Genomic DNA, 26,577 nt, shown 5'->3' with positions numbered 1-26,577 from the left:
TGATAAGTAGTAGGGGGTTGGTCTGTTGGTGCCAGCGTCTTGTTTAACTGTTGAGCCTGAGTTGTTCTCCTTTCCAGTATAGCTCTTGATTTCTGTGGCAACCAGCGGATCTTAGCTTAAAGGTAACAGGGAATATGTTAGGTATCACAGATGTCTCTAGGAGCGTATCCGCTAGTGGATATATGGATAGGTAGGTTATCTATATATATACATGGCTACACGCCCATATATATATATATACGTGTATAGGAATATCCCCAGAGCTAGATAGCTTTTCCTCCTTGCTTCAAAAAAATCACGCTTCCTCTGTATATAGTTCACAACTATGAAGGTCGATGGTCCAGGTACACACCACCACTGCCCAGTGTGGGGCAGCAAGTCAGGCTATGTCCACAGGGTGGGCGTACTTTCGTTCAGTTATCATATCAGTTTCCAGTGTTGTTTGGTGAGGTTAGTATTCACTTACTTGTACCCATGATACAAAGAAACAACCTTATTTATCACTTGGGTATTTATATATACATATATTTGTTTCACTAACCATTCAGCTTTGAAGTAGGGTTGGCAGGCTAGGAAGATGTTGAGGGTCTGAGCGGGTTTAAGGAACTGGTTTAGTTTTCCTTATCACACTGTAGACAGGGAGGGAGGAGCTTGCAAGTTTTTCTCCTAAAAAAATATCTCTGATGTATGCTATAGAATGGCCCCTCTCCTGTGTGGGTGTGTGTGTGTGTGTGTGTGCGTGGAATCTCCTGTCCTTGTAACGCGCGTCCGCGCCGTCAAATCCGCGCACACGGGGAAAACGCGCTCTCACCCCTCAACTCGCTCTCTCATTGGTCCGCTTCGTCCGTTGGATTTATGATATTTTCCGCACTCTGTTGCGCTATCCGTGAATGGCGCTCTGTGTGTCCGATCGCTAGCCCCACACTACAGACGGACTTAGTCTAGTGTGGGTAGGAAGGGGGAAGCGCGTGAGGGGACGGGGGTAACTCCGTCCGTTCCCCCTGTGAGGGAGGGGGGTAACTGTGTGCTGGTGTAATAGGGCCTTTTCTTCTTAATCCTAGGTTTATCTATTATATCACCCTGATTGTATTTGCCTTCAATGGAGAGGGGCCCCTCCCCTTCCCTTGGAATAAGGGGTGTATTGTTGTTGTTGTGCTGTGGGCTTGAGATTGTTTTGATTGTATATCAGGGTCTTTATTATGTTACATCTAGCTTCTATTTCTGTCCTTATCACAATTGCATAACAGATTTGTTTACCAACTCTGTTCTATTTTTAGCTGTTATCACAATACACAATAATCCAAGCCTGTTCTATTCTTAGATTTATCACAACACAACAATTTGTTTGCCAAGCTTTGCTCATAAATCTATTGTTTGGCCATCACACTAGGGTGGTAATCCCTGAAAATGTGATATAATATCTGTTTTCTAGATGGGTGGCTGCGTTGTAGCCTCTCAGGATACTCGGGGTTGACGTAGTTTTTCTCTGTTCTGGTGCACTACACTCGTATGTTAGCTCGCAGCTTGCGGCTATGTGGCATGTTTCAGCCTATCGGCGGCAGGGAATGTCCCGTCCTGCTAGCGCCGCTTGCAGCTATGTGGCGTGTTTCAGCCTATCGGCGGCAGGGAATGTCCCGTCCTGCTAGCGCCGCTTATCCAAATCCAGCTGATGGCGGCAGGGAATGTCCCGTCCTGCTAGCGCCACTGGTTCGGATCCTGCTATCTCTTGCAGTAAAATTGGCCTATTTTCAGCCGTTTACACTTATTTGGCTTGTTTCAGCCGGTCCGCAGGCCTGTTTCAGCCCTTTTGGCGCTCAATTCTCCGTTAGATATCAGCGCTGCTCGCGGTTATTCATCAAATTTCGCTGTCTCGCTTCCACAACTGCCGGATGCAGAGTTAAACTTTGCTGTCCAGGGTGGGTAATTCAGGTTGCTTGCGTCAGTTTTGCCAGATTCACTGCTGGGAGTACCTTAGCCTCAGATGCGCGTCTGCTCTACACTTGTGGTTCGCCGTAATCTCACACAGCTGTCACCAAAGTTGTGGTATCTGCCTAGGGTAAATGGCAGACACCAGAGTTCGAATAAAGACTACGGCAGTGTGAACAGACGTGGACACCTTACTATAGAGAAGCTACGCTTCTCTAGCATTCACTAGACAAGAATCAACATCTATTTCAGTTGTCACTTTATTGAAGGTGTAAAGGATACTAAAGCTATATACAACAAACAATAACTACATGGATAGGAATAAATGATCATAACATAAAAGCATTATAATACATATACAATAGTCAGTTTGGGCAATCATGATTCCCCATCCCTGGAAAGGGTGGGGGGGATTAAGAATACAGTTAACCATAATATAAATACATATGGATTAGGAATAAAGATGGTTAAAGATAAATCATACAGTAAAACATAGATAATTGCAATGGTTAGGTAGATGGCTATCCCTGTCTGGGGCAGGCAGGATAGCCCATGGAGCAGCACAATAGGTAGATAAGCATAGAGGGGTTGAGTGGTAGGTCTGGGTACTAAAGAGGGAAGGTTTGATGATTACTTGTGACAACAACAGTCTGTGTGGGGGCAGGTTTAGATCCTTTATCCTCAGGGTTGAGGTGGTGCTGATAACTTGGTGGTTGAAGGGGAAGGTTCCGGTGCTTAAGATGGGAGAGGGAGGGGTAACACCCCTCCCTCCATTTGCAGGACAACTGAGAGATAAAATCAGTACCGTTATCTGACATCTTTTCAGGTGGCTTCATAATTGTAGAATAACAGGATTTAACTAGGTGCGTAGCATCACTATAATGTCTTGGTTTCTGCATGGTCCAGAGCTGCCGCATACCACATATGCATGGTTTAATCAATCCCTCTGTCAACGCATTAATAGTTGAAAAAGAATTTCGGTGTTCATTTTTTTCTAGGGTTAATTTTTCTTGGGAGGGTGGTGATACACTTCCCAAAAATAGGTATATACCACTCCTAGATCTTTTGAAAGCTACATTTTAATGGAGAAACATATCAGTTCAGCGATTAGAGAGATCCTTTACTTTTATATAATCCAATGATAAAGGGGTATGTCATTTATTCTTCTTAAAATACAAATAGGTATTTCAATGTCATTGACTTTTTTCACCTCGTATCTTTGCACATCTAGAGGATCTATTATTAGACTTCTATTTCCAGAAAACACATAATAGCTATCACTGAAAATAAAACACTATTACAAAAAAGCAAAAATATGTTAATTTGTATCAATAGTTTTTTAAGCATTCCTATATGCTGAAGTGGATGATCAATAGTCCATAAAACATTTGAAAAATATTTTTTCTATAACTCTTAATATACGAATAAATCACATATTCTTAAATTCAGACGGACGGACGCACAAAGAAAAGGAGTCATAGAGAAGGTATGCTTCTATAACAAAGACTAGCGGGTGCGCCACTAGCCTCTAAGGGGTTATTTTTGAATGGGTAGATAAAAGCAGAAAATAGCATAAAACCAATTAAAGACATAAAAGTAAAATGGCCTAAAACCATCCCGGGACGGATCAGTAATATTTGACATAAAATCACTTCACATAAATTCATTTCACATAAAATATTTCACATAAAGTATCATTTGACATAAACTCATTTGACATAAAGGTACATTTGACATAAAAACGTTTCACATAAACTCATTTGACATAAAGGTACATTTGGCATAAAGGTATACTTGACATAAAGGTACATTTCACATAAAGGTACATTTCACATAAAGGTACACTTGAAATAAAGGTACACTTGACATAAAGGTACATTTGACATAAAAATACATTGCATGGCAACCGGTGAACAGAATCTCAGTTCTGCACCACAAGCCCCGCACTACTGAAGTTCCCATGTCTATACAGTCATATTTATATGAAAATATTTTTAGAAGATTTTTAAATTTTTTTTTGAAGATTTTCAAATTTTTTTGGAAGATTTTAGAAACTTTTATTTATTATTAAAAAAAAGCAAAATTACCTTGGGGAAAATCTTAAAAAAAAAATTTAAAAATCTTCTAAAAATATTTTCATATAAATATGACTGTATAGACATGGGAACTTCAGTCGTGCGAGGCTTGTGGTGCAGAACTGAGATTCTGTTCACCGGTTGCCATGCTCGGGGAAAAAAATGACAACCTCAGGTACACTTTTAAATGTATCTTTATGTGAAACGTTTTATGCCAAGTGTACCTTTATGTTAAATGTACCTTTATGTCAAGTGTACCTTTATGTCAAACGTACCTTTATGTCAAATGTACCTTTATGTCAAATGTACCTTTATATCATATGTACCTTTATGTGAAACGTTTTTATGTGAAGTGTACCTATATGGCAAATGTTTTTATGTCAAATGTACCTTTATGTGAAGTGATTTTATGTCAAATGTTTTATGTGAAATGAATTTATGTCAAATAATATTATGTCAAATATTACTGATCCTCCCGGGACCTATGTGAGAGAACCTAATCGGTTCAGTGGTTAGTGAGATCCTTCGTTACAGACAAAAAAAGCTTACTACTTTATATAATAGGAGGAGAGGATAATTCTACCTTATTGCATTCTTGATTTGTATTGTTCCGGTTTCATATCTATTTAGAACTAGAAATAAACAGATTATGAAATAATTGGTTGATGGTATACTTTTGTAAAATTAAAATTTACTTTTCTAGACAAACAAAGCAACTTGAAGCAGTACAGGGGCTTGCTACATTAGCTTATGTAAGAGACTAAGAAACTGTAGCCACCAGTCAGTCGACAAATCTTTGGCAATTTTCATAAACGTCAAATTAAGGTTTTTTATTTTAATATTAGCCTCTTCGCACCTAGCCTCTAGGAGCTTTACGCCAAGAGGACATTTTTTTTTTGGGGGGGGGATGTCTTACCCCCCCCCCCTCCCCGAGAAATAGCTTAAAACAACCACAGGACCAGTAGATATATATATCCCTGAAGAGTAGAATCCAATCGGTTGAGTGGTTACCAAGATCATAAGCTTCAGACAGACGGACAGAACTCAAGCTTCTTTGAATTGTAGACTAGACCAGCTCTAAAAGGGTTAGAGTTCTTTAGCTAGCTGGCAGCTTCCAAGACACATATGATCATAACTTACCTAAACTATTAAAAAGCAGAGCATGATTATGAGGGTTAGGATCCACAGCAATAACTTTGTTCCCCATGGCCCTGCTGGCCAATGTATATACCCCAATATTGCTGCCAATATCTAAATAAACAAGGATGACAACATCCATAAAAGCGAAGCTCTGAAACGGTAGGATAAACGGACATTAACACTTGTATAATGTAAGAACTGAATAATCAGAATGCGAATGCAAAATTGTAAGTAAATTTGTTGAAAAACTGCTTGATACAGGATAATGATTATGGACATACTTATTTTTAGAACTTGATTATAGAGTTGCTTCGCACATAATATTGTACTTTGTTGTCCCAGGAATCAGTATACCAAAAATCAGACCAATCGGATAATTAGGTCACATACAAATTTGTTGTTAAAAATGTAAAAAAAAACATGTTTAAATGGACGTACGGACATTTTGGTAATGATTATAGAGTTGCTACGCTTTCTAAATCGTACCTAACTACTAAAGGAATCACCATGCAAAATTTGAAATCGATAGGACAATTCTAACATGTCTAAATTAACGAAAAAAGCTATCCGTGACGGACGGACGTACGGACGGACGGACGTACGGACGGACCGACCCTAATTATAGAAAAGCTTCGCTTTTAACAAGGATGACAACATCCATAAAAGCGAAGCTCTGAAACGGTAGGATAAACGGACATTAACACTTGTATAATGTAAGAACTGAATAATCAGAATGCGAATGCAAAATTGTAAGTAAATTTGTTGAAAAACTGCTTGATACAGGATAATGATTATGGACATACTTATTTTTAGAACTTGATTATAGAGTTGCTTCGCATATAATATTGTACTTTGTTGTCCCAGGAATCAGTATACCAAAAATCAGACCAATCGGATAATTAGGTCACATACAAATTTGTTGTTAAAAATGTAAAAAAAAACATGTTTAAATGGACGTACGGACATTTTGGTAATGATTATAGAGTTGCTACGCTTTCTAAATCGTACCTAACTACTAAAGGAATCACCATGCAAAATTTGAAATCGATAGGACAATTCTAACATGTCTAAATTAACGAAAAAAGCTATCCGTGACGGACGGACGTACGGACGGACGGACGTACGGACGGACCGACCCTAATTATAGAAAAGCTTCGCTTTTAAAAAATGGCACACGTTAAAATAGATAAAAGGATGACAACATCCACATGTAGCGAAGCATTAAAATACTACAAGATATCACGAAGTAGTAGAGATGGAAATTTAAACTGGAAATCTAAATTTGATTTATTCTTTTGTGAAATTTAGACAAAACATGCAAAGATAAAGATATGTATAAAGAATTGAGCAACTTGTTCTTGGCCCTTTTTTTAAAAAAAGAAGATGTCCTAACTTTTGTGATTTGATTTCTTAAATAGCTAGTCGGTGTTTTTAGTAAGTAGTAGATGTAAAATGATCCATAGAATTTAGATATGCAATCGTTTTTTTGTAGACCTCTTATTTATGAAGTAATATGAGTTTTTTAAAAAACTATTTTGTTGAACCCCGTTTAATCAAAACTTTGAACTTTGGGAGCTCATCACGAATAGGTTAAAAAATAACAAAAGTTAGGACACGTTCTTTTTATATTACACTTACCTAAAACTACAGCATTTGGATAGTTTTTCAAAAGGTTAAGCCATATATTTATAATGTGCTCCTCATATCTAGAATAATGATCCTGGAGTAGATGCGCCACTAAAAATTCTTTTTTTAAAAGGAGTCGAAAATCCAAAATGATTATTCCTGTAACAGCAAGGTACAATGTATTAAACCTAGGAACTCTATTATCAACAGAAAGACTGTATGTCAATTTGAAACATAATGATTATTTTGACTTGAGAAATTTTTCTTAGATAATTCATAAGTATTGTATTTGAATGAATGGCCCTAGTTTGCTTAATAAACAAAACAAATATAATCTTACTTTAAACTAGTTCCTTTGCCTAATGCAGTTTCAACATCTAAATAATGAAAAAAAAACATGAGTAAAGCAACTCTATAAATACGGTCAGTCTGTACATATGTACATAATAAAATATTAATTTAGTTACTGTTTGATTGCCTATGCTTAAATTCTGTTTAGATGCATTTTTAGTTCTCCATTATTGAAAAGTTATCGAATTTAAAAAAAAACTTACATCCATTAATGAAAAAGAAAGTTGACAATCCCTAAAATTAAAATGAATTAGAACTATTATTGATGATGAAAATAGATAAAGCATAAGTAATGAATTATTGAAAATTCAAGGGACCAGGGTTCTGGCAACCATTTTTAAATTAAATATCTTTTTACAACCCACGCCCAGGTTAGCTGTCATTCACATGTCTATATATTTGTTATTTATTAAATGAGATGTAATTATCATCAAACTTATCAGATATCTTAAATTACCATACCTCGTAAGGGCGGGATTCTCCTTCGAAATTTAAGTAATCATCTAATTCAGTTCATCATCCGTGTGTAATGGAATGCGATACTCCCAACAACCAAGAATTATAGGTTAAGCAACATCCAACAGACAACCGACGCTTTGATTGCACGACCTTTGTCTCAGAGTTCCTTACTGTGCATTGTAATGAGTTGTGCCTTTTTAAGGGCCAATGCATTCCCCCTACTTTAAATATTTATGTTGCGCACCTGAAAAGCAGCAGTTGGAACCATTTGTAATGTCTTTAGTTATGAGGCGGTCGCGGAATACGTGGTGAGCCAAGGTCGCAGGTAAAATCTAAAAAAAAGTCCAATAACAGACTTTTGGACAATCTTAAAGATCTCTGTTCATGTGAATTATATTTTACGATATAATTTTATTTCTCATATTCATTCGAATCCGGTGGATAGGAACCGGTTCTCATCCATACGAAAAAAAACTATGTCTAGCATTGTATTATATCCAGCTTTCTACGAATATAAAAATGTACAATCATAAGATTAAAACCAGTTTATAATTGTACCAATGTACATTCTATATCCGCGGAAAGCCGTTTATAATACGATGCGAGAAATAACTATTCTTGCATTAGAAATATTAGAGGGTGGGCGAATCCCCCTTATTATAAAGTCACTTGTAGAGCAGCTTTGTTACAAAATTTGATGAAATTACCGCATCTAAGTTCGGATGCTTGATACAAATAATAAAAGAAATATTGAACTGATGTTGACTGTATGGCAATGTCTCCTTGCACATGAAGGCGTGGAATTTATTCACACTTTCTAACAAAATATCTAAAAAATAAAAAATAACTTTTATATTTATTCGGATATTACAAATTGTTTCAAATATGTTTGTTATATAATGCATCCATCTCGTAATCAATGATTATGTGGTACTTAGAATTCGAATTTTGATCTGAAATTTTGCATGAATAATCCTTGGTAGGTCTATTTTCCCTAAATTGAACAAAAGCTGGAAAAGTAACGGCTGGCGGCTCAACCGTTAAGACGGTTTTTGGCTATTTTCAGGGCAAATCCATCTTTAATTTTGGAGAAATCTACTTTTTGAAAGATAATTTTGCATTATTTGATATAAAAAGTATACTCTTAACATTTTATAGCTTCCACCTGCCTTTTTTAGTCGGTTCTTGCTGATAAGCAGATGGTACTAGAAATTTTTAAAAAGTTTGTTGGTATTTTTATCGATAATTTTGCCTTTAAAAACCCAAAAACGGCTAAACGGCTAAGCCGCTAGATGTTAGCCGCTACTTTTTCCAACTTTTTGTCCCAATTAGGGAAAATAGACCTACCAAGGATTACTCTAATACTCATGTTTCATAACTTCGGATTCTAAGTGCCATTTGCGCATTGATTACGAGATAGTTGCATTACCCCTCCCCCCCCCCCCTTTATATTTTGTTTGTGACTTAACCTCCTATATCATTCTCTACATTATGTATTGGGAAATTTTTGGTAACAAATTTGAAACCTTAACTTGCAAGATAAAAGTCCAGTATATACATTTTACTTTATTGGTAGTAGAGCTACTCTATAAGTGTTTTGTGTCTGTCTGTCCTTCTGTCTGTAATTTTAGAGTTGTCTAATGCTTGTTGCTAACCCCTCAACAACACATAGACATTTGTGAAAGTGGCAAACTATATTTATAGAAAAGCTTTGTTTTTTTAAATACCTTTTCCTTGATCTCCATCTTGGTGAGTTTTGGTCCTGAATATGAAAAACATGAAATGAAATGAAATGAAATGAAATATTTATTTTATGACACATACAAAAAAATATATATATATAACATGGTATAATCACAAACAAACAATAAAATTGATCATGATTACTTACAGTTTAATAATAAAGATAATATTATTCACATTCAAAATTCGTGTCAAAGGACTAAATAATCTCTCTCGAGGTAATATTAAGTAGCCTTTGCAGATAAGAAAAAATGATAAAAAAAATAATAGATAACATGAAACATAATTATTTAAAACAAGAACTTACGCAATGATATATGATGGGGATTATAGTATGGAATTGAAAGGAAAGGAATTGGAGGGGAAAATAATATGATGTGCGTTTGTAATATTGACTATAAACATTTTTAATTAATAAAGAAGGGTAAATCAGTGAAGACTTGTAGAACAGACAGAATAAGTGTTTTACATTCTTAGGTGGCAAGAACGGCAAAGAAGTCTATAACATGTTATGTCTATTTTTGCAAGAAGGCATTTTTTTAGCTTAATCTTAAATTGATTTAGGTTTAAGGCATTTTTTATATTATCACGGTCATCAAAACTGTTCCATGTCTTTGGAAATGAACAAATAGGAATCCTCTCTACTAAGTTAATTCGAGAAAAGGGAACAGTTAAATTATTATTGTTTCTCAAAACGAAGTTACCATTTAATTCACCTCGTCTGGGCCACATATTATTAAAAGACCTTGGCAACAAATTATTTTTGTACTCATACATAAATTTTAGTTTGAAGTAATGTGCTAGAGATTCAAAGGGTAAAATATTGAGATTTTTAAATAAAGGACTAGAATGGCTATAGTAAGTTGCTTGCTTAATACATCTCACAGCCATTTTTTGTTTAGTGATTATGCCAGTAAGATTTGTGGGTGATGCACATGAGTAGATAAGGATTCCATAAACTAAATGACAATGAAAAATAGAGTAATATAGAGCTTTGAGAGCTTTTTCAGTGAGTAGACCTTGACATTTTCGGAGACAAAATAATGATTTAGAGAGCTTTTTGTTCAATTCATTTATATGAACTTTAAATAATATATGAACTTTAAATAATAAAGATATGTTGAGGGGAGGGGGGGGGGGAGTGGGATGATTTTCCCCAAAATTTGATTTAAAAGACCTACTTCGATTTATAAGAAGCTGCAATTTATAGTAGAGCCAATCGGTCAAGCGGTTAACGAGATCTTTAGGTATAGACAGATTGACATACATCCTGTTTCTTTATTATAAAGATATCTAAATAATACAGATAAAAGCTCATAAAATACTCACTACCATTTAAATGTCAAATAAACACAGGACAAATAATAATTATTTATCACATAGCATTGAAATGAAAAATATAAGAATAAAACCATCCAAGAGAAGCCGAAGGCCGGCTATAACTAAACTATAAGGTGATAGGTTCGAATCTCGGTCCGACACCGCGTCATAACTAAAGACGTTAAAAATGGTTCCCACTGCTACTATGTCAGATGCGCGACGTAGATAGTTAGAGTGGGGGGAATGCCTTGGCCCAAAACAGGCGCAGCTCGTTACCATGCACAGTTAGGACTTCTCAGACAAAGGTCGTGCATCTTAGAGAGTTGGTTGTCTGATGGGCGAATGGACGCTTTACACCGCAACCATAAGCGGGGTATGTTTCAAGGTGCGTGGAGAGAGGTCTAGTTACCTAGTACCTGAAGCGACACCAAGCCCCCTAGAGTCTTAACAAACTGGAATTAATTTTATGATTTTTTAAATTTTAATATCTGTGGAAAATTATCTGTAATGCGTTGCTATATATTGTTTTTCAGTATGACTGAGAACCGGTTAAAATGCAGCGGATATTAATCATTTTCGATGCCATACTGTAAATAATCTTACATACAATAATGCTCCTTTTTTTCAACAAAAATGGCATTTAGCATAAAATAGAAAAATTAGAATAAAACTACCTAACAGAGAAACTGATTGGCAGACTGACCGACAGGCTAAATTGTTTAGAAGCCTCACTTTTAATTATACATAGAAGACTTACCTTAAAATATTAACCAAAAATAACGTTACTAAAATAACTTTTATATTTGTGCTTAAATTTCTTTTAATATAAATGTAATATTTTTTAAAATTGAAATATTTGTTATTCATGATGGTTTTTGTTGACTGAACATTTGAAATTTTAATTAATTTATATTTGTGTTTTTTTACGGGAATAGATTTTGATTTCCACATATAAAAAACTATACCCTGACATACCATAATATGACTACAAGTTTCTCTTTATTTACACGCTTTTGAATTTGATACATTTCATACATATTTTTGTTCAAAAGCGAAGCTTTTCTATAATTAGGGTCCGTCCAAAACGGATACCTTTATCTTTATTTTAGAATTGTCCTATCGATTTTTCACTTGGTGTTGTGATTCCTATAGAATTTACGAACGATTTAGAAAGCGTAGCAACTCTTTAATAGATACAAGAATGCCCATACGTCCCAAGCATTTTTTGACCAAAATTTCAAGTGATATAATTATTGTATTCATTTGATTTTTGGAATACTGATTCCTAGGACAATAAAGTACAATTTTAGAAGGCAAAGCATCTCTATAAACAGGTTCTAAAATGTAAATATGTCCTTAAACAGTACCTAAGCAGTTTTGCAACGAATCTACTTACAATTTTGTTTCAACTTATACAGTTATCTTCTGCTAATTAAGTTTTGACACTCTACAAGTGTTAATGTCCGTTTGTCCTACAGTTTCAGAGCTTCGCCTTTATACATGTAGTCGTCCCTGTATTTGATTGATTAGACATATACATATATATAGTTCTTGGTAATAGTTATTTCTCGCATCGTATTATAAACAGCTTTCCGCGGATATAGAATGTACAATTATAAGATTAAAACCAGTTTTTTTAGCCCCGAGATGCCGAAGTCACGGGCTAAAAAAACTGGTTTTAATCTTATGATTGTACAATTCTATATTCGTAGAATACTGGATATAATACGATGCTAGACATAGTTTTTTCGTATGGATGAGAACCGGTTCCTATCCACCGGATTCGAATGAATACGAGAAAAAATTTTACAGCCACAGGGTAAGTTAAAGCTTCACTTTCAAGATCATTATCATGTTTATTATGAGAAACAATAGTTTATGATAAACTATTGCATGGTTTCACTCGGTACACCTAGAATATTTATACAAAGATTTCTGTAGATTTCTGAAGAAATCTCGTAACTGGACAAAGTGTCTCAAAAATCAGCCATGTGACGTCATAAAAATGAGGTAGATGAGATGAGCAGTGAAAAAGAAAATCCCTAAAAAAGAGATGGATAACCATCATTTTTATGACGTCACATGGCTGATTTTTGAGACACTTTGTCCAGTTACTAGATTTAGGTCTTGTATAGATATTTTTTTTTTTTTTGGGGGGGGGGGACATATAAATTAGGTTGTTCACCCTTCCCCACAGACAAAATCATGTAACTGCAATTTTACCAAAACAGCTTAAAAAGCCGTTAAAAAGTAGCATGACTCAATCATATTAGATAAAGAAGTAATATTTTTGTAGTAGATACGTAGTTTTAATCTAAACGAGGCTCTAGAATAGAATAGAATAGAATTAGTACCTTTATTGGCTCTAGTCATGGACTAGATTTTAGTATAAAATTAAACAAGCATGACAACATCCATACAGACGAATCTTTAAACTTCGGCGATTAGGACAAACGAACAATAACACTGTATGAAAATATGTTGTAATACTGCTTAAATATTAAGATTCTTCGCTAATAATGTTGTATTTTGTTGTCTATAAATTCCAAAAATAGGATAATTGTTTTAAATAACATTAGTTACGGACGGACGTACGGACAGACCCACATCAAAGAAAAGCCTCGCTTTATAAAAAGAAGGTAGATTTTTTATTTAAATATTATTCAAAATTTAATTTAATTAATATATCACAAAGTTATTCAAGATATGAGTTTTTTAGAAAACTATGTTCTGAGAGATGTTTATCCCAGTATGGGAATGCCTTGGCGTCAACATGCACAAATAATCAGGGTTCGGAAGCCGCGCTATCAGCCGCGCGGCTGCGGCTGCGGCTGAATCCTAATTTGCGGCTGCGGCTGCGGCTGCTTAAAGTTATGGAAGTGGCTGAGGCTGAGAGTGGCTGAGGCTTAGTGCGGCTGAGAGTGGCTGCGGCTGAATGCGGCTGAGGCTTAATAAGAATTGGGGTGGCTGAGGCTTACAGTGGCTGAATTGGAATTTTGTGGCTGAGGCTTCGAGCGGCTGAGGCTTACAGTGGCTGAGGGTGGCTGAGGCTTACAGTGGCTGAACGATTTGTGGCTGAGGCTGCGGCTTACTGAAAGCCGCGCGGCTCATAGCGGCTGCGGCTTACATTGGCTGATTGGAAAATTAAGCCGCGCGGCTGAGTGAGGCTGAGGCTGAGAGTGGCTGATAACATAATTAAGCCTCGCGGCTGATTCTGAGGCTGCGGCTTACTGAAAGCCGTGCGGCTGAGGCTGTGGCTGAATTAAATTCAGCCGCGCAGCTGAATGCGGCTGCGGCTGAATACAATATTAAGCCTTGCGGCTGATCTTATGGCTGATTATAAAATAAGCTTTGCAGCTGAGGCTTCTGCTAAATTGGATTTTTTAAATGCATTCTAGGACATTTATTGGAGAGTTGAGGGTGGTTAGGGGTTGTTAGAATAAGAGTGGAGGGAAGAGGGGGGAGGACAGCAGGATTTTTTCAAATGTTTGATTCAGAATTAGTACCCAAATTTTATACTGGTACCCAAAGTTTCATACTGGTACCCAAAGTTTATTCTGGTACCCAAAGTTTTATTCTAGTACCCAAAGTTTTTTACTGGTACCCAAAATTATATACTAGTACTCAAATTTTATTCTGGTACCCAAAGTTTTATTCTAGTACCCAAAGTTTTATACTGGTACTCAAAGTTTTATACTGGTACCCAAAGTTTTAGTCTGGTACCCAAAGTTTTATAATGGTACCCAAAGTTTTAGACTAGAACCCAAAGTTTTATACTAGTACCCAAATTTTACTGGTAACCAAAGTTTTATACTGGTACACAAAGTTTTATACTGGTACCCAAAGTTTTATACTGGTACCCAAAATTTTATACTGGTACCCAAAGTTTTATTCTGGTACCCAAAGTTTTATACTGGTACCCAAAGTTTTATACTGGTACCCAAAATTTTATACTGGAACCCAAAGTTTTATACTGGTACCCAAAGTTTTATTCTAGTACCCAAAATTATATACTAGTACTCAAAGTTTTATACTGGTACCCAAAGTTTTTATACAGGTACCCAAAGTTTTAGACTAGTACTCAAATTTTATTCTGGTACCCAAAGTTTTATACTTGTACCAAAAGTTTTATACTAAAACCCAAAGTTTTATACTGGTACCCAAAGTTTTATACTGGTACCCAAAGTTTTAAACTGGTACCCAAATTTTTATACTGGTACTAAAAATTTATACTGGTACCCAAAGTTTTTTACTGGTACCCAAAGTTTTATACTAGAACCCAAAGTTTTATACTGGTACCCAAAGTTTTATACTGGTACCCAAAGTTTTAAACTGGTACCAAAAGTTTTATACTGGTACTAAAAATTTATACTGGTACCCAAAGTTTTTTACTGGTACCCAAAGTTTTATACAGGTACCCAAATTTTATACTGGTACCCAAAGTTTTATACTGGTACCCAAAGATTTATACAGTTACCCAAATTTTATACTGGTACCCAAATTTTATACTGGTACCCAAAGTTTTATACTGGTACCCAAAGTTTTATACTGGTACCCAAAGTTTTATACTGGTACCCAAAATTTTATACTAATACCTAAAATTTTGTTTTAATATTGGTACCCAAAGTTTTATACTGTTACCTTAAGTTTTATACGAGTACCCAAAGTTTTATACTGGTACCCAAATTTTATATTGGTACCCAAAGTTTTATACTGGTACCCAAAGTTTTATACTGGTACCCAAAATTTTATACTAATAGCCAAAAATTTATTCTGGTACCCAAAGTTTTATACTGGTACCCAAAGTTTCATACTGGTACCCAAAGTTTTATACTAATAGACAAAAATTTAAGTTTTATACTGGTACCCAAAGTTTTATACAAGTTTTTTAGCAGTAGGAATTTATTTCAACATCTTTAGTTATGATGCAGTACAAAGCCTATCAACTCCCAGACGACGAGCCGATGCGCTACATGTTGAGCTACGGTCGAGGGTTTCTATGACATTAACTCAAGGTCCAAGGGGAACTATATCTTTCCTTTGCGCCTGTTCATGTTGCACACCTAGCACCTAGGAACCATTTAATGTCTTCAGTTATAACGCAGTGTCTGCGCGAGATTCGAACCTATTACATCCCTGATGACAAGCAGATGCGCTACTTGTTGAACCTTGGGGAACCAATTCTTTCCTTTTCTGTATTAGTTTAAGTGACATCTATTCAGCAACCAACTTTTTTTTATTGAACTACCTGCCTGAAAGTTTTATGGTAATGAGTTACGCCTGTTTATGAGCCAAGGAAATCCTCCTTCTCCAACTTTACATGTTGCACACCTGCCATAGCAGCAGTAGGAACCATTTAATGTCTTCAGTTATAACGCAGTGTCTGGCCGAGATTCGAACCTATTACCTCCCAGATGACAAGCAGATGCGCTTCTTGTTGAACCTTGGATAATTAAGGGGAACCAATTCTTTCCAATTAAAGTGACATCTATCCAGCAACCAACTACCTGCCAGAAAGTCCTATGGTAATGAGTTACGCCTGTTTACGAGCCAAGGAAATCCTCATACTCTAACTTTACATGTTGCATACCTGGCATAGCTGCAGTAGGAACCATTTAACGTCTTCAGTTTTCACGCAGTGTCTGGCCAAGATTCGAACCTATTACCTCCATGATGACAAGCAGATGCGCTACATGTTGAGCCATGGTACGCAGGTTAAATTTGTCTTAAAAATAATCGTCTTTAAAATGCTTATCATATGTACACTTGCAATAAATGTATTTGTCATAAAAACTTACCTCTTATGAAAAATGTTTTTTTTACAAAAGTGCTTTTTATTACAATTATTCATGGGTATAATTTTTATGACTAACTTTTTATGTCACATAATCTTAATGACAATGTAATTATGAAGTTATTACAAAAAATACTAAACAATAGGTACTGGAAAAAGAAGAACTGAATTAAAATAATTTTTTGGGGGGTAGGGTGATTTTTATTGGGTGGGGAGGGCCGGGGCGAGTAAATCCCATTTTTAATTTTGGGGTGATGTTTAATTTTTTTTCTACGGCAATTTTTTTCTGGTAGTGTGATGGTACCCTCCCTCAAAATAGTTGTAAACCTTCCCAGTACCTATAAGAAACTACCCTGAATAGGAGCACCATATCGGTTTAGTATTTAGCGAGATCCTGTAGTACAAACATATAGACAGACAAACAAACAGACATCATAATACTTAATGATCTAAAAATAAGACAAATTTTCATTTTGAAATATTGGAGCTCTGATAGCTTTTTGGTACGGTAACAGCTTTGAACCATCTATCATCCGGGTTCGAATCCCAGAAGAAAAAAAAATTTGGGGGGATAAAGGGTGACTTTTATTATTTTTTTATGGGAAAATAGGGGGGAGTTTGGTTGAGCACCCACCAGTTTTAATTTTAGTTTTTTTAAAAATTCAAAAACTTGGAAAAGGCAATTTAAAAAGTTTTCATTAGTTCAGTAGTTAGAAGCTTCACATTACCACTTTATATAATAGAATATGTGGATATATTAAAAAAAAAAATTGTTAATAAAATTATGGACCTCATTTATTGGCCAGTTCATTTATATATCCCATAAGAGGGGAGAGATGGATTAAAGGGGGTGTATGGGGGTTATTGTTATTTTAGCCAGCTGAGATTATTTCTTTATCAGAGTACATGAAAATATGGACAACATCAAAGTAATAATATATCGATTCATGTATTGCTTATAAATTCAGAAATTGTATAACATAATGATAAAGATAAAGAAACATTTTTTTTATAATAATTGCAGTTTCGAAAATAAAATCAATTTTAGTAAGCATCTTTGTAAAATAAACAAAATCGGATGATATATGATAATCATTTAACTATTTCAATCTATCGAGTACATAAAGATTATGTAGATTTTTTTGCATATTATACAGGACAATTTATTGCATTTTACAGACCTTTTTTTAACCAACTTTAAAAAGTAAAATACATCGCTGTTTAAATTTTTTTTGTTAGAAAACATATTAGGATTATTTGTGTTCAAAATAAACACACACACACACACCCTCCCCCCTCCCCAAATCTTAATTTAATTATTTTCATTAATTTAAAAATACTATGAAAAATGAAATATGTATAAATCTTTTTTTTTTGCATAACTTTTTCAGTGTCTCTCATCAACCACAAAGTATTAAATACATTTAAAATTGAAGAAATATCTAAGTAGGAGAAGCTTAATTATATAGAACAAGTATTGCGTACCTAAACGGAAAAATAATAGAGAAGCTACTATATAACTTGAGTATTACAAGAATTGATTGCCCCCATTGCCATTGAGCTAAATAGGCCACTTGTACAAGAAAAAAAATTTAAGATAATACAAATTCATAGTGAATATTAAGTAAATTCTGAAAAATTTGTATCTTTTAAAAACAATAAAATTAGGCAAACGTCAGTAGGGCAGTTACCCTATAAATAGTATTCAATAATATTCATAAGTATCAACGTTCAAAAACCTATTGCTCCTGGTGAAATTCGAACTTATAACCCCGGCATAACAGTGTAGAAGAACCGTGCGTTAACTGATTGCGCCACTGGAGCTCTTACATTACAGGTTCAAACTTTTTGTAGTTGTTCGAGATGGTAGTTTCTAAGTTGTAATTTTAAAAAAACTTAAGATAAAATTTTTATAAAAGAATATAAAAAAATTTAAAAGTATAACATTTAAAAAAAATAGTTTTGGGCGATGGAAATGTCTGACCCCCACCCCAAAATTAGCTCAAAACCATCCAATGTCAATATATATATAACTTGCGGCTACGCCCCTAGAGGCCTCTAGGGGGCACTTGAGGAAGAGAGAGAGTCAAATTTAATAACCCAATTTCTTATTTTAAATTTTTAAAGAAAAGTAAAAAAAAAATTTTTTTTTGGGGGGGGAATTTTTTTTTTTAGGGGGGGGGGGCCTCCCCCCTCATTTTTAATTTTAGTTTAAAAAATTTAAAAAATTTTTTCTTTTTTTGAGGGGGGGGGATTTTAAATTTTTTTGGGGGGTTAGGGGTGTCCCATCCCCCAAAAAATAGTTATAAACCTTCCCAGGACCTATGAGAAGCTATCCTGTTAAGGAGAACCCGATCGGTTCAGCGGTTAGAGAGATCCTTCGGTACAGACACACAGATACACAGACACACAGACATCCTGTTACTTTAGTAAAAGGATTCCTGAGAAGGACAACATTGTCAGTTCAGTGGTTGCTGAGATCTTAAGCTTCAGACAGACAAAATTAAATGAAAATTAAGCCCTGCGGCTGAATTGACGGCTGAGGCTTGTACTAATTTAGCACCTGCGGCTGCGGCTGGGGCTTACAATATCTCAGCCGCGCGGCTGTGTCAAAGCTGCGGCTGAATTTAAAAAATTAAGCTGCGGCTGAGGCTGCGGCTTACAAATATCAAGCCGCGCGGCTGCGGCATAATCATAACTTTGCAGCTGCGGCTGAGGCTTTCTTGAAGCCGCGCGGCTGAGTGCGGCTGCGGCTTCAAATTATTAACAGCCGCGCGGCTGAGTGTGGCTGAGGCTTCCCCAACTATAAGCCGCGCGGCTGATTGCGGCTGAGGCTTAGAGGGGCGTTGGCTGAATGAGGCTTAGTGCGGCTGAGGCTTAATGTGGCTGAATTGGAGTTTTGTGGCTGAGGCTTACAGTGGCTGAGGCTTACAGTGGCTGAATGCGGCTGAGGCTTACAGTGGCTTATGTTTTCTTTAAGCCGTGCGGCTGCGACTAAGGCTGAGGCTTATTGGGTGGCTGAGGAAGCCGCGCGGCTGATTTTGAGGCTTCTCGTAAGCCGCGCGGCTGATGGTGGCTGAGGCTGAGGCTGCGGCTGCGGCTTCCGAACCCTGCAAATAATGCATCAAAATAACACTCCTCAGATAGTTCCTAAAATCAAATATGTACTTTTATAATGCACTTGTGGCTACGCCCCTAGAAACCTCTAGAAGCACTTAAGGTAGGAGGGTGAAAAGTCGATCTCATCCCATTTTAAATTTGAGATTCGAAAATTTAAAAAAATATATTTTGGGGGGGGGAATGGGGTGAGGACACCCTCCCCAAAAAAAGTTTAAAACCTCCCAAGGGCTTATAAGAAGCTTCACTATTGTCTTGGTACTTTGATACCATTTTTGTGTGACTGCCTGTGGAGTTTATTCCCTCAATTCCTTAAGTTTAACATGAGATCAAGAAACCTCGTATAATTTTTATATTATATGCAAACAAAATCAAAATTAAATTTAATTAATTTTAATATTTTTTTTAGGCTATTCGTTTTCATAGTTCGTTCAATAAACTTACTATTTGTAAACCGCCTTGTTCTCCTGGGGAGTAGAGGATTCATTTGCTTTGTAGCAAAAAGATCTCGGAAACAGTTGGTCTATACTGTATTCCTCGACAACTATAAAGGAGAACAATATCGGTTCAGCAGTTAGCGAAATCCTTCGGGACAGACAAAAAATGCTTACTACTTTATATAATAGGATGTATACTATACGTGGATATTATGACAGGAAAAAATTGTCATCAAGTTAGGTTGCAATTTCCCCTCGGATTTATTGTTCGGGCCGTTTATCCAGTAGGAAGGGAGGAGGATGTGGTAAAGAGGAGATCGTTATTTTAGCCTGCTACAGAGACTTTATTATTGAACATGAAATCTGGTGTAAGACCCAAGTAAAAATATATCCAATACTTTCATTTCATTATACTTACATTCAAAAAAGTAGTTTTCGGCTCAAGATAAAGTGGAATTTTTAGAATTTATTTTTACACCACTTTTCAATTTTGATAATGATAAAATTTTTAAAATGATCTTATTAGTTTTTTAGGCACTAGTAGCTTCGCTACTTGCCTCTAGGGGCTTTTTCCCAACGAGGATTAACCAACCTAATTTTTCGTATTTAAAATTTAAAAAGAAAAAATGAAAAAAAATTGGGAGAGGGTGGGGTTAGTCGACTCCCTTTTTTAAAATTTTAGTTTTACAAAAAAAAAATTTTTGCAGGGTTGGGGGTGTCCCACCCCTAAAGTAAATAGCTTAAAACCATAACATGACCAGTAGTTATATTCCCTGAAGAGTAGAGCCCAATCGGTTCAGTGGTTACTGAGATCTTAAGCTTCAGACAGACAGACATCATTCTACTTTGTATTATTGATAGTAGGCCAACGAATTTATTCCCTGAATAAGAAATTTACAACCTGATATGAGATAGGCCAAGGAACATGAGGAACATATCCAGAGGTTTCAAGAAGGGGTAGAAATTCTGTGAAAAATGCCTCCTTGCACGGACTAACACCTATACAGAAGCACCTTTTTTTTGGTTAATTTCAATTTTATGATTGATGCATATTTATTTTTACCTGAACAAAGCAAATCAATTTCCATTTGGATGTAAGGTACAAATTTGGGCTTTTTAGCCAATGATAAAAATTTCTTTAGAGCCTAGAAATAAAATAATATATTAGTAGTATCCTCAGGGAGTAAGGGAGGGGATAATGGATTGAATATTCAAGTTTTAGGAGTCTCAAACTTTGGGCACTGGCTTAAAGGGAATGTGCAAGAATTTAGCAGTTTCTGACTGAGTTTGGGTACTAGCGCATGAAATGCCGCTACTCGCTGTGTTAGTTTTGAATATAGCAGACGAGTATCAATTTATTATGATATGGCTTGTTTTAAAAAAAAAATTCTCCAAAAAATATAATTTCATAGATAAAAATTTATTGTAATATTTGTGTAATATACATTCTAAGAACCCTAATCTAACAACCTAAATTAAATTCTCGTGTATATAGTGTATAGTGTATAAAATCTAGAAATATGGGGTTGAACGAGACAGAGACATTTTTTTAGTAATTTAATTACAGAATGGTTACGTCAGTCTGATATACTAGTAATCTAATTTGCAAATGATTGTATTTTTTCTTATTTTATAGTTTTCTAAATTTCATTGACACACTCTTTACAATTTTTTCAAAAGTTTCTGGATTAGTATGAAATTAGTTAGACACTTCTTTCCCCCCTTCTTTCTGGCTTGTTGTTTTTGGACCAGAAATAAATGGGGAGGGGGCAGTATGTCATGAAAAGGGAAGAGGCTGTGAGACAAAAATTATGCAAAAAAATTGCAACAGCACTAAAAAAATTAAGGTAATTCCAGCTTGACATCAGTATTTCTTTTTTTTTGTCTGTTCGATCCATTATTCATTCATTTATTTAGAGCTATCACCTGCAGCAATCCAAACTACCGCCTATTCAACTTAACCTAACCTTCACTAGTCTAAGTACTTACTTTGCATTCAAAGCCTTGGATGTCAATCTTGATTATAACAGTATTTTCACTATCTGGTATCAAATCTAAATTAATGTTGATTGTCTTCAAAATGTAAGTTAATTATTAGTAAGAGGAGTGGGTTGTAAATTCTACCCTGCCGTGTATATTAATAAGCATCTCCCTCAAAATAGCCTAAAATCTTTCTCAAACCAATACTAAAATCCCTAAAAATGGTCCAGTTATTTTTAAGCCCTAGACGAGTATAGATAATGAAAGACGAACATCCTGATAATTTACATTACGAGATTGATGAAAAACCCCTCTTACAATAACAGATGAATAATTTATGTTCTTACCAAATAAGTCAAACAGTGTTATTGATGTTAAGTTCATTTTTGATTTTTCCTGCAAAAGAAAATAATATGTATTGTTATTATAAAATCTTGCAAAATCAAATTTTAATTTTTTTGTGTCTGTTAACTACAAAAATAGGCTGACCGCTGTTTAGTAATGCTTTTTGAAAGATGATAGCCCCCCCCCCTCTCCCCATTACTATGAGGAAAAGTTACTTTTTTTGTATCATACTGTCTTTTGCACACACAGAAGATGAGAAATCTATAATACAAAGTAGAACGCTGTCTGTCTGTCCGTCTGAAGATTCATTAAAAAAGCATTAGAGTTTATGGTCTCAGCTGTAGTTGTAAATCCTAATATAAAAGTAACAGGATGTTTGTAATTCTGTATGTCTGCCTGTTTGTACCTACATGTCCTCTACAATGTAGCTTCCCACAGGTCATGGGAAGGTTTATAAATATAATTATCAAGAGAAATCGCCCCTTAAGAACAAAATATTCCCTTTCACAATTTTTTTGTACTTTTTCTTTATAAAACTAAAATTGACTTCCCACAACCCCACCTCAAGTGCCTCTAGAGACTTCTAGGTGTGTATCTGCTAGTTGTATGAGTATAATATATCTTATATTCAGGCATAATAAAAAAATTACATTATTAATATCTAAGGAATCATCTGATGTGCTGTCAGAACCAACAAATTGATAGTGACCATCACTAAAAAAAATGATAATTAATAATGGAAATTATAATTTCATTTCAAAAATTTTAAATAAGAGGAAACAGCGTATGGTGTCCACTAAAAATAACGTTATACAATACAAATGACCAATAATAGGCCAGTAAACATTGTAATTAAACAATGGTACATACTGGCCTATTATTGGACATTTGTATTGTATAGCGTCATAATTTTATTGGACACTATATGCTGTTTTAATAAGAGATTTAAAGACCCGCGCTGATGAAATTAATTATTGTGGATCTTATTGTGATTAGGTTTTTTGAGCTAAAGACGATATTAAAATTTATTTACTTTATACTAGCGGCTTCGCCCCTAGCCTCTAGGGGCTTTGCCCCAAGAGATAATAATAAAAAAAATAAAATACTACTGGTGCTGCTCATAGTCTAATGTGTTCCCAATTTTTTTTTTGGGGGGGGGATTTTCATTTTTTTTTTGGGGGGGGGGGTTGAGGGTGTCCAACCCCCCAAGAAAATAGCTTAAAACCACCACAGGACCAATAGGTATATACCCTAAAGAGTAGAATCCAATCAATTCAGTGGTTACCGAGATCTTAAGGGACAGACGGACGGACGGACAGACAGACATCATTCTACTTTGTATTATAGATAAAAGTTATACCTTATTGGATTTAAAATAGCAATACTTTTTTCATGATTAAACATGTTCAACACTGAAATAAGCAAAAAAACCATTAATCTTTAAAAGTTATTTGAATGAAATATTTATACCAATAACTAAAAGGGTAGTTGCACGAAGTGCATTTGAACTTAATTTAGTGAACCGCATATCTTTTCCTGGCTAATTGGTTAAACTATATTTATATGGCATATATTTGAAAAAATTTCAATTTTCTACCACGTAGTTTTTAAAATATTAAGACTTGAAAATCGTCTTTTAAATTGAATATATCACAAAATCAATCACTTACCCAAGCTATTATAGAGTAGAGTATGATTATGAGGGTTAGGATCAACAGAGAAAACTTTATTTCCCATAGCTCAGCTGGCCAATGTATATACTCCAATGTTACTTCCTAAATCTAAACATTTGTTTTATTAAAAAATATATGTAAATATAATTAAATCTAATTTTATGGAGGGAGAGTAGAGACATTGAACTGTTTATTACACTATATTCCCACTATTCTCTAAAGGTATATACTAATGTTTTCTTATTCGTCGGCGTAACAACTTTGAGGACTGAATTTTGATTTGTTGGATAAATAAATTGAGTGTCTAAACGTTTGATCCACTCATTGTGATCTACAGAAAGAGTAATTGGAAATGTACATAAATAAAGACACCTTTCCGCGGATTTTAAAATGAAAAATTATTATATTAAACCCATTTTCGTTAGCCACGCGTTGCCTAAGGCTTGGGCTAACAAAACTGGTATCAATTTTATGATTTTTATTTTAATATTCGTGGAAAATTGTCTATAATACGGTACTATTCATGATTTTTCAGTATGGCTGAGAACCGGTTATATTCCAGCGGGTATTAATCGGTTTGGAAGCCATACTTTTAAAGTGTTTACCTAAAACAACAGCATCCGGATAATTATCTAATAATGTAAGCCACACATTAATTAAATGTTCTTCATATCTACATAATAAAAACAAGGTTACTTTTTTTAGATAACAAATATTTTTTTTTAAAAACTTAATGTTAATAAGCTTTTAATTAGCCCTATATATATTCATTATAATTCTTTTAATTCTTTTTTATAGAATTTTAAGGAATAACTTGAAATTTAAAGAAGAAAAATCTTTTTCTAACCTTTTCCCTGTTCCTAGAGAGTTAGGTTGCATAGCATCTGAAAATATAACAAAAATTTCTTTCAATTTAATTCATATTTATTATTCTTATTATTTAGAATTTTTTTTGTTTTAAAATATTGTAAGTAAAAGTACTTACACCCATTAATAGAACCAAAAAGATATTCTCTGAAACAAATAATTTGTATGAATTATTTCAAAAGACCCCAAAAGTTCCAAATCATGTGTATTTTAGTTGCTTCTTGTTTTTCTCGACCAATTTCAAATAATAGGTTTATGTGGAACGCTCCCATTTCTACAACTGCCAAAGTTTAGCTAGTGTGTTTTTGACGAAAGGTGGTTTGTTTTTGACAATTTTAGTATTAGGTGTAAAACTCGTCATACTTTTTTTTCACCCCTAACAAAACACAGTTTCATTGTTATTTCCACATCCAAGATATTTTAATTAGGCTTTCAAATTTACAGATTTCAGGACAATAATACACCTAGTTTATATATTTAAATTGAGTATGAAAAGAGTAAGTAGGCTATTGTAAGGTTAGGACCCCTAGAAGGTCCAGGAACTTAGTGCAGTTATGGTTTCGTAAAATTGCACTGTAACTTAAATTACCTTATCTTCTATATAGTCTCTAAAACATATGATAAAAGAAATGTTGAATTGATGTCTGCTGTAGGGCAGCGTCTCTTTACACATGAAGGCTTTATAATCAGTAATCGCATCAAGTAATAAATCTGTAAAATTAAACAATTAATTATGAAAACATAAAATAAGACTTAACAAGCTAAATGTTAAATATAAAGTTATAATGTAAATGTTTACCTTTATTTTGGTGAAAATGAATGCTTGATTGATCAAAACCACTCATAAAAATTGTTAATTTTATTATATATATATATGTTTGCATTAAAATCCTTCTATAAAAGTCACGGGATCTATGTCTATCAAAACTGATAAACCGATATCGTTCTCCTTTACAAATTAGGGGATAGTGGACCAAATAATGCCACGTCTTTCGGTCGTAGCTGTCATGCGTCATATTGGAAGGGTGACGCAAATTTCAGATCTCAGTTTTCTCTAATTGTTTTACTATTTTTCTCTACTAGCAGTCTCTAGGGGCTCTAGGTAATTTTTAAAAATTTAGTATATGTGGTGCAGCACCAAATAGTTACATCTGCATCATCAAAAAAAATTGAGGGAGTTCTTCATAATCTGCATCATCAAAAAAAAGGGGGGGGGAACCTTTTTATTTTTGGGGGGGTTGGGGGACGTGTCCCACATCCCAAGAAAAAAGCCTATAACCACCACAGGACCAGTAGGTATATTCCCTGAAGAGTAGAATCCGATCGGTTCAGTGGTTACCGAGATCTTAAGGGAGAGACGTATTATTTTTACAATGCAGATCTAAATTAAAACTAAAACTTACCTTTGAAACATCATCAGATTAAATACAATAAATATTAAAACAACAGTAAATATTAAATATATTACTCTTAGAAGAAATTTTGCAGAAAAGAATACAAAAATTATATTAAAAATTTACAATAGAAGAAAATAAAGAAAGTAAGAGAAAAGGAGAAAATAGAAAATAAGTAAAATGGAATGACATCATTTATATGCGTGAAGCATAAAACTTAAGGAAGGATAAACAAACATTGACAATTGTAGAGTGTCAGAATCTAATAAGGAAAATATAAATTAAGAATTTTTAACAAAATTGTACGTAAATTTGTTGCAATATTGGTTA

General features: G+C 34.6%; 1 protein-coding gene across 1 annotated transcript; it reads right to left on the bottom strand.

Annotated features, from left to right (window-relative positions):
* Positions 1-3,052: 3,052 nt before the first annotated feature.
* On the bottom strand, positions 3,053-24,891 carry LOC145324435 (uncharacterized). The gene is made up of 18 exons (XM_080167022.1): positions 24,834-24,891; positions 24,592-24,659; positions 23,984-24,094; positions 23,674-23,725; positions 22,964-23,027; positions 22,316-22,364; positions 21,978-22,042; positions 21,052-21,133; positions 20,890-20,987; positions 19,544-19,584; positions 9,305-9,339; positions 8,285-8,406; positions 7,322-7,352; positions 7,108-7,144; positions 6,780-6,847; positions 5,142-5,252; positions 4,585-4,633; positions 3,053-3,206 (listed from the first exon to the last, which is right to left on the bottom strand). The coding sequence occupies exons 3-18, from the start codon at positions 24,048-24,050 to the stop codon at positions 3,053-3,055; spliced, it is 1,125 nt and encodes a 374-aa protein (XP_080023148.1). The 5' UTR covers positions 24,051-24,094; positions 24,592-24,659; positions 24,834-24,891.
* Between the last annotated feature and the right edge of the window lie 1,686 nt (positions 24,892-26,577).

The sequence above is a fragment of the Acartia tonsa genome, chromosome 7 (assembly GCF_053477335.1).
Source record: "Acartia tonsa isolate MP-2025a chromosome 7, ASM5347733v1, whole genome shotgun sequence".
In the NCBI taxonomy this organism is placed as follows: Eukaryota; Metazoa; Arthropoda; class Copepoda; order Calanoida; family Acartiidae; genus Acartia; species Acartia tonsa.
Note: the sequence above shows the minus strand (reverse complement) of the source record. Positions and strands in the feature narration are given on the sequence as shown.

Excerpts from the sequence above, each read along its gene's own strand:
- LOC145324435 (XM_080167022.1), bottom strand. The coding sequence starts at position 24,050 with ATGGGAAATAAAGTTTTCTCTGTTGATCCTAACCCTCATAATCATACT. Across the intron at positions 8,407-9,304 it reads AGATGGAGATCAAGGAAAAG|ATATTTTGTTAGAAAGTGTG; the intron begins GTATTTAAAAAA and ends TTTATTTTTTAG. Across the intron at positions 4,634-5,141 it reads TCTGCTTTTTAATAGTTTAG|TTCTAAATAGATATGAAACC; the intron begins GTAAGTTATGAT and ends GTTTATTTCTAG.